This window comes from Rhinoderma darwinii, chromosome 7, assembly GCF_050947455.1.
Source record: "Rhinoderma darwinii isolate aRhiDar2 chromosome 7, aRhiDar2.hap1, whole genome shotgun sequence".
Lineage (NCBI taxonomy): Eukaryota > Metazoa > Chordata > Amphibia > Anura > Rhinodermatidae > Rhinoderma > Rhinoderma darwinii.
This window is the reverse complement of record NC_134693.1, coordinates 74,526,253-74,546,050: the sequence shown is the minus strand read 5'-3', so window position 1 is coordinate 74,546,050 and position 19,798 is coordinate 74,526,253. Positions and strand designations below refer to the sequence as shown.

At 39.3% G+C, this 19,798-nt stretch overlaps 1 protein-coding gene across 1 annotated transcript in view; it reads left to right on the top strand.

Moving 5' to 3' along the window:
• Positions 1-19,798, top strand: part of GUCY2C (guanylate cyclase 2C) — a 255,706-nt gene that overhangs the window by 178,635 nt on the left and 57,273 nt on the right. Inside the window, exon 20 of the mRNA XM_075832286.1 lies at positions 12,361-12,455. Within this exon, the coding sequence (XP_075688401.1) occupies positions 12,361-12,455 (95 nt within the window). The remainder of the gene's footprint in view (positions 1-12,360; positions 12,456-19,798) is intronic.

Here is a 19,798-nt window from a genome sequence, read left to right as displayed (position 1 = left end):
CAATTCTGATCCTTAAATACTGTGGTGAAAGATTGACAGAAAGAAAAAAAACGCCAAGACCGGGAGAGGTCAAAGTTCAATCATCACGTCACAACCGGTTTTTTTCTCCGATGAGTCTCAAAACATAGCACTATATTTGAAACTACATTTTTTTAAAAAGGGAGAAGATGGCATTAGTGAAAATGAATACAGTGTGTGAATTGTTTAAAAACATATAAATACTTGATACTAATACATATAAAATGCGTAGATTCACAGGTAATGAATGTTCACAGGAAATAAATAATATATAATACAGTGCTAGGTAATAGAAAACCTATCATCATTTTTGCAATATATATACACAACAAAATGTAGTAAAACTTTTAAAATTTGTTTAGAATGAACGTGATTGTTGATGGTTGCTAGGTTAACAAGGGACGCTCCGTGACCCAGACAACCGTATCAAAACACGGAGGCCAAGGGTAATTATAAAGAAAAAAGAACGTAGCGTGACATGAGTGGGTGAGTAACAGAAAAAAGGGGGAGGGGGGTGTGTATGTGTGTATGTATGTATATGTATATACATACATCGGAACACTTTACAAAAGTGGGAACGATCCAAATAGATGTCTTCCAATAACTAGACAATAACATCTGCATATATAAAGTTAGCGTCAACAATTTCAATGTAGCAAAATAAACAAATAAATAAACAAACCCAGAACAAACATACATATGGAATGTATATGGGAATTACATATGTTTGTAAAGAGCTTCTTTGCCTCGTGTGAATAGATGTCTACTCGATTTTAATCTATGGGGCATTATAGTTACTTTGAAACAAAAGTGGGGGGGGGGAAATGATTTTCGAGGTTGCTAGGCAACACAGAGAACGCTTGAACGCGTCTCTGCGACCTAGACAACCATATTAAGTTACGGAAGCCGAAGGTAATCAAAGGAAAGGAGGAACGCAGCGTGACTTAAAGACTGCACGCAGGTGAGTATCAAGAGAATAAATGTAAACGTGTATATATGTAAATGTACACGTGTATATATGTATATGTAACATATATCGGAACACTTTGTAAAAAAAGGACTGGTTTAAATATATATTTTCTAGTGGTTAGTTAATAACATTTACATATGAAAATTGGTATCAGTAATTTCTGTATAATGAATGAGCACAATAATATAAGGAATAGATGTGTTTATAAAACGGCTTTTTTGACTCATGTTACTATGGAGATAAAATTGTATTATTGGTATGGAGATAAAATTGATGTAGGATCTAGATCTGACAATCAGTTATGATACTAACACTAGTAATTTTATTACCAAAACACATTTTAAGTCAGTAGACGTCAACAGCTACATTGATTTTAAGAGTGCACATTACCGTCCCTGGTTAAAAAACTTACCCTTTGGGCAGTTTAGAAGGGTCAGAAAAAATTGCAGTACAGATGATAATTTCAATAAAGAGTGTAATATTTTAGAAAAAAGATTCAAGGACAAAAATTTCCCTCTGAACCTTATTAAAGGTGCACGCCGCAAGGCAACCGAGTTATCTCAGAATTCTTGTATAAGTCAAACACACAGGAAACCATAACTTATCAAATATAATACTAACTTCATTACTACCTTCAACAATGGGAATAAAGCAATTAGGGCCATCTTATGCAAACATTGGCATATCATAAGAAATGACCCATATTTGAAGGACACACTACCGGCTCAACCGAGTATCACTTTTAGACGTTCTCAAACTCTAAAAAATATTGTGGCCCCTAGCAGAGCCCGAAAACCGAAACCATCTTCTATAAATTTTCTTTCTAACCTTAATGGTTCTTATAAGTGTGGTCATTCACGTTGCCTTTGTTGCAATAATATTACACATAAGAAATATACCTATACATCTACGGTAACCAAGGAATCGTTCCCAATTAAATCTTTTTCTCAACTGTGGCAGTTCCTATGTGATCTATTTAATGGAATGTCCCTGTCATTTACAGTATATAGGCAGGACCACACAAAACCTGCGTAGCAGAATAAACAAACATCGATTTAATGTTAATACTGGTTTTTTAAAACATAGTGTTTCCCGTCACTGCACTCATATACATAACTGTCAATTCAATAAAATTAACATTACCCCCATTGAAGATATTCATCCTGATGTTCCCAATAGATTCAGCAAACTAAAACAAAGAGAACATTATTGGATCTTTAGGCTCCAAACACTACACCCAGGGGGCCTAAATGATATCTCTGAGTCATCACTAGATTAATATATACCGTGAGACACTATTTTTCTAGGTTTTAAGACACATTGGCTGACATTTCACATTTTATCTCCATACAAATAATAAAATTGTATCTCCATAGTAACATGAGTCAAAAAAGCCCTTTTATAAACACATCTATTCCTTATATTATTGTGCTCATTCATTATACGGAAATTACTGATACCAATTTTCATATGTAAATGTTATTAACTAACCACTAGAAAATATATATTTAAAGAGGCTCTGTCACCAGATTTTGCAGCCCCTATCTGCTATTGCAGCAGATAGGCGCTGCAATGTAGATTACAGTAACGTTTTTATTTTTAAAAAACGAGCATTTTTGGCCAAGTTATGACCATTTTCGTATTTATGCAAATGAGGCTTGCAAAAGTACAACTGGGCGTGTTGAAAAGTAAAAGTACAACTGGGCGTGTATTATGTGCGTACATCGGGGCGTGTTTACTACTATTACTAGCTGGGCGTTCTGATGAGAAGTATCATCCACTTCTCTTCAGAACGCCCAGCTTCTGGCAGTGCAGCACTGTGACGTCACTCACAGGTCCTGCATCGTGTCGGCACCAGAGGCTACACTTGATTCTGCAGCAGCATCAGCATTTGCAGGTAAGTAGCTACATCGACTTACCTGCAAACGCCGATGCTGCTGCAGAATCATCTGTAGCCTCTGGTGCCGACACGATGCAGGACCTGTGAGTGACGTCACAGTGCTGCACTGCCAGAAGCTGGGCGTTGTGAAGAGAAGTGGATGACACTTCTATACACAACGCCCAGCTAGTAAAAGTAGTAAACACGCCCCGATGTACGCACATAATACACGCCCAGTTGTACTTTTACTTTTCAACACGCCCAGTTGTACTTTTGCAAGCCTCATTTGCATAAATACGAAAATGGTCATAACTTGGCCAAAAATGCTCGTTTTTTAAAAATAAAAACGTTACTGTAATCTACATTGCAGCGCCGATCTGCTGCAATAGCAGATAGGGGTTGCAAAATCTGGTGACAGAGCCTCTTTAAACCAGTCCTATTTTTACAAAGTGTTCCGATATATGTTACATATACATATATACACGTGTACATTTACATATATACACGTTTACATTTATTCTCTTGATACTCACCTGCGTGCAGTCTTTATGTCACGCTGCGTTCCTCCTTTCCTTTAATTACCTTCAGCTTCCGTAACTTAATATGGTTGTCTAGGTCGCAGAGACGCGTTCAAGCGTTCTCTGTGTTGCCTAGCAACCTCGACAATCATTCCCCCCCCACACTTTTGTTTCAAAGTAACGATAATGCCCCAACGATTAAAATCGAGTCGACATCTATTCCCCCGAGGCAAAGAAGCTCTTTACAAACATATGTAATTCCCATATACATTCCATATGTATGTTTGTTTATTTATTTATTTGTTTATTTTGCTACATTGAAATTGTTGACGCTAACTTTATATATGCCGATGTTATTGTCTAGTTATTGGAAGACATCTATTTGGATCGTTCCCACTTTTGTAAAGTGTTCCGATGTATGTATATACATATACATACATACATACACACATACACACCCCCCTCCCCCTTTTTTCTGTTACTCACCCACTCATGTCACGCTACGTTCTTTTTTCTTTATAATTACCCTTGGCCTCCGTGTTTTGATATGGTTGTCTGGGTCACGGAGACGCCTTCAAGCGTCCCTTGTTAACCTAGCAACCATCAACAATCACGTTCATTCTAAACAAATTTTAAAAGTTTTACTACATTTTGTTGTGTATATATATTGCAAAAATGATGATAGGTTTTCTATTACCTAGCACTGTATTATATATTATTTATTTCCTGTGAACATTCATTACCTGTGAATCTACGCATTTTATATGTATTAGTATCAAGTATTTATATGTTTTTAAACAATTCACACACTGTATTCATTTTCACTAATGCCATCTTCTCCCCTTTTTTTTAAATGTAGTTTCAAATATAGTGCTATGTTTTGAGACTCACCGGAGAAAAAAACCGGTTGTGACGTCATGATTGAACTTTGACCTCTCCCGGTCTTGGCGGTTTTTTTCTTTCTTTTAATCTTTCACCACAGTATTTAAGGATCAGAATTGCAGTGTGTACATGGCCTGAGGAAGATGCTAGTGCAGCGTCGAAACGGGTAGCCATCTATCTCTTGAATTAAACAGATTTTATTTCCAAACAATCTGTTTGCTATCTCTTTGATCGTACCATGCAGCAGCGCCTCCAAAAGATCCATCCTTCTTTATATTTCCTTACTCATGCCATCATTATGACACTCTGTTTTCAATCATACTTCTTACTGCTGTTGCACGAATCACGCGCGTCCCATGGAAGTGCTTCCATGTGGTGCGCGTGATTTTCACGCACCCATTGACTTCATATAGTCCCCCTGTATAAAATGCCTCACATATAGCCCCCCTGTATATAGTGCCTCACATAGCCCCCCTTTATATAGTTCCCTACATATAGCCCCCTCTATAGATTGTGCCCAATATATAGACTTCCCCTCCTGTAGATAATGCAACGCACACTTTTCAAAGAAAAAAACAACTTTACATACTCACCTTAATTCTGTTCCCGTGCCGTCCTGTGTCAATGCAGACCTGCACTCTTCTGAGCCGGTCTGCTTGGTCTGAACGATGCAAGCGACACGATGACGTCATCGCGCCGCTTGCATCGTTGAAAGGTGGTGATTGCCCCGCCAATCAGCGCCTTTCAACAATGGAAGCGGCGCGCGTCATTCTGTCCTGCCAATCATCGTCATTGTAAGGCGATGAATGGTCGGCCATTCAGCGCTTATACATGTAATTGTACCTGCATTCTATAGACGCAGGTAAAATTAGTGCAGGAAGGGGTGGTGGCAGCAAGTTTTAGTGGCGCTGCCGCCCCCTCAGAGAGGCAGCAGGCCGCTGCCTGAGGCGAGATGCTCATCTCGCCTCATGGATGGTATGGCCCTGATGGTAGGGTATTTAAAGTCCCAACTGCATAGTGCTAGAACTAGAATTTTTTTTCCTTTTTCTTAATGGAGTAGACAGTGACATTAAATTTACTATGGAATCTTCCGTTGAGTCTCTACAATTCCTTGATACAAGGGTGTTTAGAAAGGATAACAAATTATGTACGGATCTGGTACAATAAACCAACGGACCGTAATAATTTCTTGCGATTTCAAAGTTGTCATCCCAGTTTCTTGATTGTATCCCTTCCTTTCAGCCAAATGTTAAGGGTAAAAAGAATAGATCAGGATCCTTCAATACTTAACCTCTTCACGCGCTGCGCCGCAACTGTACGTCCTGCAGAGAGCTTGCTTCCTGCACCAGGACGTACAGTTGCGGAGCGGTTCCCGGCACACGCTGTCCTAAGGGACAGTGTCCGGGAACCAGTCTTGGACAGCTGACACTGCAGTCTTGCCGGTCAGCGGACTATCACCGCTGATTTTGGCAATTAACCCCATAAAGGTGGTGACCGATTGCGATCGCCGCATTTAAAGGGTTTGAAGCACATAGGCAGCCCCCTCGAAGTGATTGTGGGGCTGCCGATGCTTGCCGTGGCAATCGGAGGCCAGACAATGGGTTGCCATGTATGGAAGCTTCGGAGGAGCAGTCTCCGGTCGGTCCTCCTAGGCTTCCTGTCAGTGTGACTGTCATGTCACAATGACAATTAGAATACATTACACTACGTAGGTAGTGTAATTTACTCTAGCAGCGATCAAAGCTGCAAGTCTAAATGTCCCTATTGTTAAATTTTTTTTAAAAATGACGTGGGGTCCCCCCCAACTTTTATAACCAGCCAGATACAACACAGCAACAGCAGCCTAGCATTACAAGGGTGGGAAGGTCCACTGTTTTTGGCCCTTCCCAGCCTCATAATACCAGCCTGCGGCCGCCCCAGAGCCCGACCATCAGTTGTGACTGGATCGTACCTGGCTCTTCCCGGCACCCCTGGTGGTGGTGGGTACCAGGGTAATAATGGTGGTTAGTGTTAGCCTCTGCACCGGCTAACACTAAGCCTCCCCTTAGTAATGGACGTTGTCACTCAGACCGCGGCCATTACTAAAGTGGTAGTAATAAAACTTGAAAAGAAAAGACAAAGATATTAAATAAAATATTTTCTTGAAATAAAGCACCCCCAACGCAACCCTCATTAACCATTTTATTGTAGAAAAAAAAACGTCATCTAAGTAGTCCTCGAAACCGACGTAGTCCAAACACCAAACCTGTAAAAAAATATATATAAAAAAAAAAGAAATAAAACATGTCGTAGGCTTAGTTTCAGTTTCATGTGTGATACTGACTGTTATACCATGTATAGAAGCCTGCCGCGAAGTTGACTTAGATACAGGGTGCCAGCAGACAGTATCATACATGGCCATACAGACATATATACAAACAAACATACATACAAACATGCAAACATACATATATGCAAACATACATACTAACATGCACATATATACATACATGACAACATACATACATAACAACATACATGCATGCAAACATACATACATGCAAACATACATACATACATACATACTAACAAGCACATATATACTAACATTCACATATATACATACATGACAACATACATGCAAACATACACACATACATGCACATATATACATACATGACAACATACATGCATGACAACATACAAACATACATACATGCAAACATACATACATGCAAACATACATACATACATACATACAAACATACATACAAGCAACCATACATACAAACATACATGCAAACATACATACAAGCAACCATACATACAAACATACATGCACACATATACATACATGCCAACATACATGCACATATACACATATATACATGACAACATACATACATACACACATACATACACACATACATACATACATACATACATACATACATACATACATACATACATACATGCCCACATACATACATGCCAACATACATACATACATACATACACGACAACATACATACATACATGACAACATACCTACATGCAAACATACATACATGCACACAAACATACATACATGCAAACATACATACATGCACATATACACATACATACATACAAACATACATACATGCACATATACACATACATACATGACAACATACAAACATACATACATACATACATACATGCAAACATACATACATATCAACATACATACATGACAACATACCTACATGAAAACATACATACATGCAAACATACATACATACACATACATACATGCCAACATACATACATACATACATACATGCACATATACACATACATACATACATAAATAAACAAACTCACCTAAGACGTTCCCACAAAGATCTGAACGGTCACGTCACTTTTCTTCTTACTGCTCCCATTCACAATAACAGAGCGGCGGGCGCAGATGACGTAATCACGTGGGCCTGATATGATTACGTCATCTGCGCCACAACGCATTGTTACTATGAATGCGAGCGGCGCCAAGTAGAAGGAAGATGGCAAGTGACGGGACCTTTCAGAGCTCCGTAGGAACGTCCTAGGTGAGTTTATTTTTTTATATATTCTTTGTTGTTCGCCGGGTGCTGATGCAGCACCGGTGCGGCGGCTACAAAAATTCCATGTAGTGACAGAGTGGGGAGGGAAAAGTTGGTTGCCGAAACGGGGTGAATGTAATGTAGTGTAGTGTAGTGTAGTGTTGTTGACATTCACGGTAAGTTCGTCTGAACCGGGCTTACCATGCCCGCTTGAGACGAACATTCTCCCGATGTTGCTAGAACTACAGTATCTAGCAACGTCGGGAGCACGCACACTGCAGAGCAGAGCGGCTTGATTGACATCGAGCCGCTCACGCCCCTTTTTAGAAAAGATAACCAGCACTTGCTGAGTTATCAAGTGTAAAAAAAAAGGTACTTAGGGAATTAATTTTTAACATTTTTTAACAGCAAATGTTTTAAAATTAATTTCCTGCTTAGAATGTCTAAAAAAAAAATTTGAGTCAACTTGGGAATAACACTTTAATAATAGACTTAATAACATGGCAAAAAATTTTTAAACGTTGTGGTATTCCAAAAAGAATGTTATATCAAAAGAGAGTGAACGTTAAAGGAGTATCCTATAGAAAATCTTCTGAAAAAGAAGACTCAGACCATATCACATAGATTGGCATTGGTCGCAACTTATACTCACATGAGTAATGAAATTGCAAAAATAATAAGGAAAGAATGGGGGATCTTGAGGAGTACTTACTATGACATTCCGGAATTTTCTGTTCGACCCTGTATGGCCTATCATCGGCCCCAAAATCTTAGGGACCGTCTGGTTCATGCAGATGTTGGTTCTTCGATTAAAACCCATCAGACTTATCTCGCACCTAGAAAACGAGGTTGCTACCCATGTCTGGATGTAGAAATTGAAGAAACATTGTCAGGAGTGAGGTATTTACTCATCCAACTAATGATACGGTACATAAAATAAAACACTTTTTGACCTGTGTATATCATCATATCATTTACATTATACAGTGTCTGTGTACATAAGTTGCAATAGAAAAATAGACATACAAAAGTACGAGTTTGCATAGGTTAGCTCACCGCACCATGGGCGTGAAGGCGATAGAATCTCTAAATTAAAACGTATAGGAACTGGAATGGATTTTAAAGGTAGATACTCTATTAGGCCGGATTTACACGAGCGTGTGCGTTTTGCGCGCGCAAAAAATGAGGCGTTTTGCGCGAGCAAAGGGTACTTAGCAGCTCTGTGTGTCAGACGCGTATGATGCGTGGCTGCATGATTTTCGCGCAGCCGCCATCATTATGACACTCTGTTTGTATGTTTGTAAACAGAAAAGCACGTGGTGCTTTTCTGGTTTTATTCAGACTTTTTACTGCTGTTGCGCGAATCACGCGCGTCACACGGAAGTGCTTCCGTGTGCCACGCGTGATTTTCACGCACCCATTGACTTCAATGGGTGCGTGATGCGCGAACAACGCACAAATATTGGATATGTCGTGAGTTTTACGCAGCTGACATACGCTGCGTGAAACTTACGGACAGTCTGCACACGGCCCCATAGACTAACATACGTCCGTGCGAGGCGCGTAAAAATCACGCGCGTTGCATGGACATATTACACGTTCGTCTAAATAAGCCTTTACTACTATGTTATTCGTATTCTGTCATTTTTTTACATTAAACTGGCCTGGAGATTACATACACTACCGTTCAAAAGTTTGGGGTCCCCCAGACAATTTTGTGTTTTCCATGAAACCTCACACTTATATTTATCAAATGAGTTGCAAAATGACTAGAAAATATAGTGAAGACATTGACAAGGTTAGAAATAATGATTTTTATTTGAAATAATAATTTTCTCCTTCAAACTTTGCTTTCGTCAAAGAATGCTCCATTTGCAGCAATTACAGCATTGCAGACCTTTGGCATTCTAGCTGTTAATTTGCTGAGGTAATCGGGAGAAATTTCACCCCATGCTTCCAGAAGGCCCTCTCACAAGTTGGATTGGCTTGATGGGCACTTCTTGCGTACCATACGGTCAAGCTGCTCCCACAACAGCTCTATGGGGTTGAGGGAATACCTCTGCAATCAGCGCTGGGGACCTACAAAGGACCCCAGGGTTGTCTGTCCGGTAAGCCTGCTGTTCGGGCACACTATGTGCTGCCCTAACAGCAGCCTGTGTCATAGTGACACAGTATGATTTATTAGCATACAAGAGTATGCTAATACATTACAAGTAAAAAATAAAGTTCTAAATAAAGTTAGCCCTTAATGGGATTAAAAGAAAAATAACCCAAAAAAATACATTTAAAAAAATAGTCATTATTTTGCATAAAATATATTTTATTGCCCCTACACTAAATAAAAACAAAAAAACCTACGCATATTAGGTATCTAAACGACCGTAATAACCTGAAGAATTAATCTAACAGGTTACTTGGTGTGAAACGTTAACGGGATAAAAAAACAAACAAGAAAAACTATGCCGAGAATCGCTTTGTCTTATACTCACGCCGTAAAAATTCTCCCGCATAAAACAAGGCCTCATACGAGCACGTCAATGAAAAAATAAAACCGTTATGGCGGCTGAAATGCAGAGAGGTAAAAACTGAAAAATGTATCCGTCATTACGGCCTTTTCATGCCCGTCATTAAGGGGTTAAAGGTGTACATAGCTTTTAATGTTTAAAAAAAATATTTTAATAGACATTTATTACAAATGTTGTTTAGGTTTTGCACTGCAGCTTCTATGTATCCACTATACATAAAAACTGCATAATGCCGCTGTAAGCTGAATCCATCAGTCAGCTGGACTGAATGCTCAGCTGACAGCTGCTCCTGTGTACTTCTGACACCACAATTATTAAATGTTCACATTATTAAATGTTGACGCGCTTAACAAAATACGGCTGAAAATACGGAGCTGTTTTCAAGGGAAAACAGCTCCTGATTTTCAGCCGTTTTTTAAGCAACTCACGTTTTTTGCGGCGTTTACTATTTTTTTATTGAGTCAATGAAAAAAGGGCTCCAAAAACGGCTCAAGAAGTGACATACACTTCTTTTTATAGGGCGTATCTTTACGCGCCGTTACTTGAAAATGAGGCGAAAAATAATGCCCCGTCGGAACAGAATGCTGTATTTCCCATTAAAATCAATGGGCAGATGTTTGTAGGTGTTCTGCTTCCAAATTTTCAGCCATTTTTCGGGACGCTTACTGGCCGAAAAACGGCTGAAAATAGCTTGTGTGAACATACCCTAATACTGATCAAATCTAAGACTGTGTGTCAGAGGCACACAGGGGCCTCTCTCCGCCGAGTTGTCAGCCCAGTTGACTGATGGACTCGGCTAAGAGTATGCTCACACGCAGAGTCAAAAACTTCTCAAAATACGGAGCTGTTTTCAAAAGAAAACAGCTCCTGATTTTCAGAAGTTTTTTGTGCCACTCGCGATTTTCGCTGGGTTTTTTTACGGCCGTTTTTAGAGCTTTTTTCAATAGAGTCTATGGAAAACGGTTCTAAAAACGTCCCAAGAAGTGTCCTGCACTTCTTTTTCGTGGCCGGTTTTTTATGCGTAAAAAAACACCGCGAAAAACACTCCGTCGGAACAGAACGTCGTTTTCCTATTGAAATCAATGGGCAGATGTTTGGAGGCGTTCTGCTTCCGATTTTTTGGCCGTGTTTCGGGCGTTTACGGCCCGAAAAACGGCCCAAAATAGGCTGAGTGAACATACCCTTACAGCGGCATTATGCCGTTTCAAACAGAAGCTGCAGCGCAAAAACGACACCAAATATTTTATAACTTTCTATTAGAAAAATGTTTATAAACACTAAACACATACATCAAATGAAAATTTAATTTAAAAAAAGGCCATTAAGGTTTACATAGCCTTTAACTCCTTAGCGATACAGCCAGTTTTGGCCTTCATAACCCAGATATATTTTTTGTTTTTCCATCCCCGGCTTCCAATGTATTAAATATTTTAATGGGCCAAGTTGCCATTTTCATTGGTTCAATTTTGGAATACTCTTATTTCATTTTTAGAGAGGCAGAATGAACCTACAAATAGCAATTCAGTTTTTTTTTACGGCATTCCCAATACGAGTAAATAGCGTGATAACTATATAGTATCATTATAGTTACCACGTACTGTCTGTTTTCCTTTAAAAAAAAATATAAAAAGATATTTGATTTTTCAACATTGAGGATGACATTGAATGGAGCAGTGTCTAGGGGACTGTCGGAAACAGCTGAGCGATTTACTCGGCTGTTTCTGTCATTCCTATAAACATTGAATACTTCGGCATCGCGCAAGCTCAACAACTGCTCCAATATCCTCCTTACTGCAGTCGATCAATGAGGAGAAACAGGTGGTTCAGAACAGTTGTTCTCGACATCTGTGGGGGTCCCAGCGATGGGACCCTCAGCAATAAGACAATTATCACCTATGCTCTGGACATATGATAATTGTCAATTATGGAACTAACCCTTTAATGCACAATTAAGAATCAAATAATATATTTAACATTCTATCATTCATTTATATTTTTCTTTTAACAGCATTACGAATACATGTAAGTAAATCAACAATATCTATTCTGAAAAGGACGGACTGCAAATTTCAGTATGAAGTGAGAGGAGAAACTTATCTCAAGGTAAGAACATATAGAAAGTTATAATGCATTATAAACCGTAAGTAAAGTAATGTCTATTCTGAATGGTAAATTGTAGTGTTTTCTGCTTATAACAAGAAATATAAATAGAAGAGTATAAGGGTAGATTCACAAAGTTTTTTGCAGGCAGAAAATTCTGCCTAAAAATTCTGTCTGGAATTTTGAGGCAGATTTTGATCTGCCTGCACGCCGTTTGCCGCGTTTTTCACAGCAGCTTTCACCTGAGGCCGTTTAGCTCCGCGAGCAAATAAAGCCGCGAAATACGCTTTCTCTCGCTCCCATTGATGGCAATGGGAGGTCAGAGACGTAAACGCCCGAAGATAGGGAATGTCGCTTCTTTTTCGCGCGAGACGGTTTTTCCGCTCGCGAGAAAAAACGGCTCCGCCTCCCATTGAAATCAATGGGAGACATTTTCAGCCGTTTTTTAGCGCATTTTCCAAGGCAGTTTCCGCGTAAAATATCTCCTTGTGAACTGGCCCTTAAAGGAACAGTGTCACCAACATTTTTTTTTTTATATAAGTTTTATGTTAGGGTTTTATTAAAAACGTTTATATTTATTTGTGTGTTTGTGTGTTACTTTTTTCTATTTTTACACTTTTTCTTCCCTATGGGGGCTGCCATTTTTTTTTCCATTTCTGTATGTGTCGATTAACGACACATACAGACATGGAATACGGCAGCTCCAGTCCCATAGGGACTGCGAACGGGGCCCGTTCCATCCACTTTGGTGTACGCCGTGTGTGTGGGAACGGCACATGCGCCGTTCCCACACAGTCCGATTTGAAATGCGCGCCGTCCGGCGCCATTTTCCTGTGGACCGGAAGTCGCGGCCGGGCAGTAAGATTACTACTTCCGGTCGCGGCGTCCGGACTTGTGCACATGGAGCAGCGGCAGCAGACGGAGCGGACGGACCGGAGGGAGCGGCGGCGACTGGAGCAGGTAAGTGATTTCTATGTATGTTCGAGTTTCAATGTGTTTTACTAGTGTATGTAAACCTTCTACACTGTGTGTTAGCTCAAAAAATGACGACACACAGTGTAGGAGGTTAGACCGTTCAAACCCCTCGTTTCTCCCGGCACTAGCCAGGATAAAGGAGGGGGGGATTCTGAGAGCTCACTAGAGCGAGGGATTTTTTCCCAATTTTGCAGCATAAAGCAATGTGGTTGCTTTACCACATGCAATGCTGCAATTTTGGGAAGTGCTCCATCTAGTGACCAGTGCTGGGAAATATTATAAATTGAATCCAATTTATAATATTTCCTGACTCGTGAAAAAAATAAAAAAAATTAGAACAATGTTTAATCACCTACACACTAATTGTTTAACTAAAAAAAAAAAAAACATGTTTTGCTGGCAACACATTCCCTTTAAAAGCACTTGTTCTTAAACTTGTTGTTATCCGCCGCTGGTTACAAAACAGAGAGCGATTGAGAGAGTTGTGGCATTCTATTTTAGAGAGAGCAGACACACAGGCTCAAGGCAAGGTGAAAATAGTATTGCTCACCACGATCACACAGGTCCTCCGTGCTTGCTAATTGGTGTTTGAGGGCCTCCTAGCGAGGTAACGGCCGGTCATAGTAAAAATCCTTTAGTGTAGCATCCAGCTGTAATGAGATTCTTGTGGGTTTTGGCCATAAGAATTGGTTGTAATACCTAATGAGTAAGCTGAGCTCTAAAAGTTGTGTCTTGTTTCGCTGCTGGCCTGGTGAAATATGGACACGTACACAAACTCTCCGTCTTCCAGGATACCTTTTTTTTTTTCTCCATCAATGGAGCGGTGTGAAGGCTTCTTTTTTGCGGGAGGAGTTGTGGTTTCAATGGCACCATTTAAAGTACCATATAATGTACTGGGAAACTGAAAAATAATTCTTTTGTAGGATGCAATTGGAAAAACCTGTGATTCCTCCATTGTATTTTGGGTCTAGTTTTTACGGCTTTCACCATGCAATAAAAACGAAAATTTAAGTTTATTCTGCTGGTTAATAAGATTACGGCAAAACCAAATTTACGTAGTTTTTTTTAGTGTTTTACTACTTTAACAAAGTAAAAATTGTTTGTTAAAAAAAAATTGTTTTGTGTCGCCATATACTGAGAGCCATAAGTTTTTTATTTTTCCATCGTTTCAGCAGTGTGACGGCATTTTTTTGCAGGATGAACTGCAGTATTTATTGATACCATTTTTTGGTACATAAGACTCTTTGATGACATTTTATAAAAAAATATTTGAGAGCTAAGGTGACCAAATTTTTTTTTTACATTACATTAGAGGAAAAATGTTTTATTTAAATTTTACATTTTTTTTGTGCACTACCTTAATTTCTATTTAACTATGTTTTAAATATTTTTATTAGTCCCCCTTGGGGATTTGAGCCAGCAATCATCAGAGCGCTGGTACAATACACTGCAATACCAATGTATTTCTTTGTATTGTCATTTTCATCGGCTCCTGTTAAGCCCTAAACCCAGAGGCAGGGCTTAACAGGAGGAGAAAGAAGGCAGACCTGGGGGCCTTCAATAGGCCACCAGGCTTCCATGACAACCATCGGTACCCAGGAATCGCGTAGCGGGACGGGGGGAGAGGGCAATGTGCTATCGGGGGGAGCTGTCCCCCTTTTTCTAACGGCTTAGATGCCAGGGTGCTATTGATGGCGGCATCTAAGTGGTTAAACGACCAGTACTCTATTTTCCTGTCCATTAGTGCGAGGTGTCAACTGTAATATACAGCTGATACCCGCATCGTATGGGGCGGGCTAAGACTGTGAGCCCGCTCCATACTTCAACCCCCGCACTATGACGTGCAGTTTCGTCATGGTGCATTGAGGGGTTAAATACTTACGAATGCTAAAGGGAAACTCCACACAAAGTACAAACTATTACTTTGTTAGGTTGTCCTTAAAGGGGGTTGTACCACAATCGACAATTATCACCTATCCAGAGGATAGTTGATAATAGTCTGTTCGCTGGGGCCCTACCACCGTTTCCTAAAAATTACTTGGTATTACTTATGTTTTATCCGCAGTATTATTAACAATGTAATGGTATGTTTTTAGTAAATTTATTCTATAGATTCTTTTACCGGAAAAAAACGCAACACAAGTCAACTTTGTATTTTTATGAGCTGAATTTTGCATTTTGATTTGATATGGCTTGTTGGCTATAGTCTATTGAAGTTTGGTAACCCTATGTCGAATTACATGTTCTGTTGATTTTTTAAGTAAATGAAAGCTAACATAACCTCTGCAGGGCACATATCTAAATGTGACCCACTCCTGCAAGTCTTAACGCACCATTACTGTTTATTTGCCTAATATATCATAGTGGGAAAATAATATGGCATTTGCAAAAATGTAGGCAGATTTCTTCTTTATACTGTAGAGCTATTTTGTCACATGATATGGCCACAACATTTGGACCTCCTGTGGTTCAATTGAGACATACTTATATCATAACTATCAAAAGAAGAGAAAGACCCTAGTAGTTGGCGGGCAACAAACTTGAATTTATAGAAGAGAATTGCCGAAGGCAATGGGAACCCGTTTTTTTCCCAACTACTTAATATCTGATAAACAAACTGAATAGTATGAAATAACTTTATTAATTACTAAAGAAAGACAAACAACATAAAAGTTAAAATTACAATGTCTGCTGGCAGGTGCAGTATAGGCACCAACACTCCAATCGAGCATGAGAGATCGGTGTAACTCAATACCAGTGTATTTTCACAAGGTGTCAGTGCTAGATTCTAAAGTAGTCTAAGACATAATTTGCCAGCTCCAGCGACATTGAGCTAAAACAGAAACCGGATTATGCCCCCCCGCCCCGACATGTTTCTTCAGGTGTTTTGGGGCTACTAACGGCGCACTCCGAGAAAGACAGCCTCTTTATAAACTTCCAATCAAGGAGGAAAAGGTATGTCAGTAATCTGACCAATCCCAGTCATAGGTATGTGACAAGCCCTATTCCCTCCTTAATGGACCAATGAGGGACCAATGAGATGCCGATATAGTGTGGCCAGTCACAAGTGGACGCTCGCGCTTGCGCACTTGTACCATAAGTGTCCATCGGGACTAAGTGTAAAAAAGGTCTCAATGCGCAAGTCAAAAGACTTAGAAAAAAATCTAAGCATAAATGAAAGAAAAAGTATACAGCGCATGCGCGGACACTTAGGATCCAGGGCAAAGGGAAGCAGTGTTAAACCTGGTATGTATCAGTGTAACATATATGCTGGTGGTGACCAATGGATTTAAATAAAGTTGTCAATAAAAGGGTAGGGAAAGGGAAGGATTATATTATGGTTATATTAGAAGGGCAAATTTGATAAAGGTACTTCTAATAATGTGGAAAAGGATATTCCTACCAAAATTGATATAATAATTAAAAGAAAAAATATGATGTTCCTACCTGAATGTACTATGATATAACAAAGGAGATGCCGAAAGTACTTGAGATCATAAGAATTATGATGTATGAAGTTGCCGTTATTTTAGAAAATTATTCTACCATGTCTTAAACACATATATATATATATATATATATATATATATATATATATATATATATATATATTAATTTGCAGAATATACAGTATAATATTTACAATAAGGCAGGCAATATTGAAAAAATATTTTAAAGGAAGGCCACAAAGGTAAAGCCTTTGTTGAGGCCATTTGGATTCAGACTATTGAGGTGATGGATCCAACTTGCTTCTTCCTGCAAAAGCTTACGATCGAGGTCTCCTCCTCGGGGTCCTCATTTTAATTGGAGGGATTTAGTATTTCCCTCATGTACTGCTCTGACATGCCGCGACAAAGAAGTGTCCTCTTTATTGTTGATTGAGCTAATATGTTTAGAGATACGCCTTCTAAGTTGCTGGATGGTTTTGACAATATATAATTTTGGACATGGGCATTTTGCCGCATAAATAACCCCACTGGTTTGGCAGTTAATAAATTGCTTAATGTGATTGATTGTATTATCAAAAGGGTTAGTAAATTTAATTGTAGTTGGCATAAGTGGGCAAAAGGAACATCTACCACAGGGGTGAGAACCAGTAATAGAAGATTGAAGCCAGGTAGGTTGTGGAGTCGTTTGTCACTTAAAGTGACTATTGACTAGAAATTCTCTAAGATTTCTACCTCTCCGAAAAGTAATGCTTGGTACTTTAGGGATAACATCTCGTAGATCAGGATAAACAGAAAGGATAGGCCAATATATTTGCAATATATTCATTACTTGAGAAGAACAAACATCATATGTGCCAATACATCTGATACTAGTTGAAGATTGTCTAGTTTTATGAATTTGACTATATAGAAGATCCCTTCTATTAGTCGCTTTTGCTCTAGCTTAAGCTCTATTTAGACTTTTTTTAGGATATCCACGAGCCAAAAATTTATAGTACAAACTGTCACACTCTCGTTGGAAAGTGTGTTCATCACAGCAATTTCTCTTAGCTCTCAGGTACTGGCCAATAGGCATTTCTCTCTTTTAGGCAGGTGGATAATGACTCTTCCAATGCAAAAAGCTGTTTGTAGCCATACTTTTCCTAAAGATATCTGTATGGACACTGCCACCAGAATCCAATGAGATCTTTAAATCCCAAAAATAAATTTCATTAACATGTATCTCATGTATCCCAATAGTGTTTTTATTAAGTATGGACATGAAATCAAGAAAAAGTTTCTCATCTCCGTCCCAAAAAATCTAAATATCATCAATATAATAACCCCAAAATAAAATGTGACAAGTGAAACAAAGTAAATCCTCAGTGAAGACAAGTGTATTTTTCCACAACCCTAAAAATAAATTAGCATAAGTGGGGGCACAGACTGTCCCCATAGGGGTGCCATTTAATTGGTGGTAATATTTACCATTGAATGTAAAATAATTGTGTGTTAGCAAAAAATCCAAAAGTGATAAAACAAATTCATTATGTGAATAGAACTGTGTCCCCCTCTTGTTCAAAAAGTATTGAATTGCCTGAAGTCCTAAAATGATTCCACATCAATGCTATCCATCATAGTAGTAGGAGTGGCATTTATCTCATGGATTCTGGCGACAGTGTCCTTAGTATCCCTCAAGAAAGAGGGCAGTGTTGTCACAAATGGTGAGAGAATTGCATCCACATACGTACTGATTCCTTGTGTCAGATTGTCATTCCCAGAGACGATAGGTCTACCAGGAACTGGACGTGAAGCATTGTGAACTTTAGGGAGTGCATAAAAGGTTGCCAAGGTGGGGTTTGGGTTATAGATCTGTTTAAATTCATCCTGTGTGATCAGGTTATTTGACTTTGCTCTGGTCAATAACGCATTTAACTGAGGAAGGAAACTATCAGTAGGATTTTTTTCCAAAATTGAATAAGTGGTGGTATCGTACAATAATCTATGGACCATATTAGAATAATCCTTACGGTCCATTGCGACAATGTCCCCCCCCCCCCCCCCCTCTTGTCTGAAGGTTTTAAAACCAATTCATCATTCTTGCTAAATTCCTCTAAGGCCACTTGTTCCATTGAATTCAAATTGCTGAAAACTCTAGATTTATTTGATTTTAATTGACATAAATCTGCACTTACCATTTTGACAAAAATTTAAATGTTGCTAAATTGTGAGAACGGAGGCGTTAATTTAGATTTTGGTCTCAACGTGGAAAAAGGGCCAGTAGCAGTTGTAGCTGTAAATTCATTCGCATCTAACAAGTCTTCCAAGCTCCTAAGGGCATTTGCTTCATCACGATTTATCCCATCAACACCTTGTATTCTCCCTTTATGATGTTTATGAAGGGCTAGCTTTCTGGCAAATAAATTAATATTCTTCGTCCAATTAAATTCGTCAAAAGACGGAATAGGTGTATATGAGAGGCCTTTACGTGAAAGGTCCTCTTGGTAACTATTAAATTGGATAAAAGACAGATTGAAAATTTGCATTTCTCTTTCTTTCGTTCCTGCTCCGCCACAGGCTACAGGCCACGTTCGGCCTGCAGTCTATAAGGCGCTGGGATAGGATCCCTGCATATGCCGGCGTAATAACTTCACTTAATCACATCGGCCTATGCAAGGATCCCATCGGCGTTGTGGAACAGCTCTGTTCGACGCATGAACGGGGCCCAGGTGAGTATCATTTATTTTGGTTTGGGGGCAGTTTATGGCGCTGTCTACAAGGGGAGGCTGTGTAGTGCTGTCTACAGGGGGGCTTTATAGCGCTGTCTAAAGGGAGGTTCTGTATAGCGCTGTCCACAGGGAGGGAGCTGTATAGCACTGTCTATAGGGAGGGGTCTGTATAGCACTGTCTACAGGGGGCGATAAAGCACTGTCCACAGGGGGC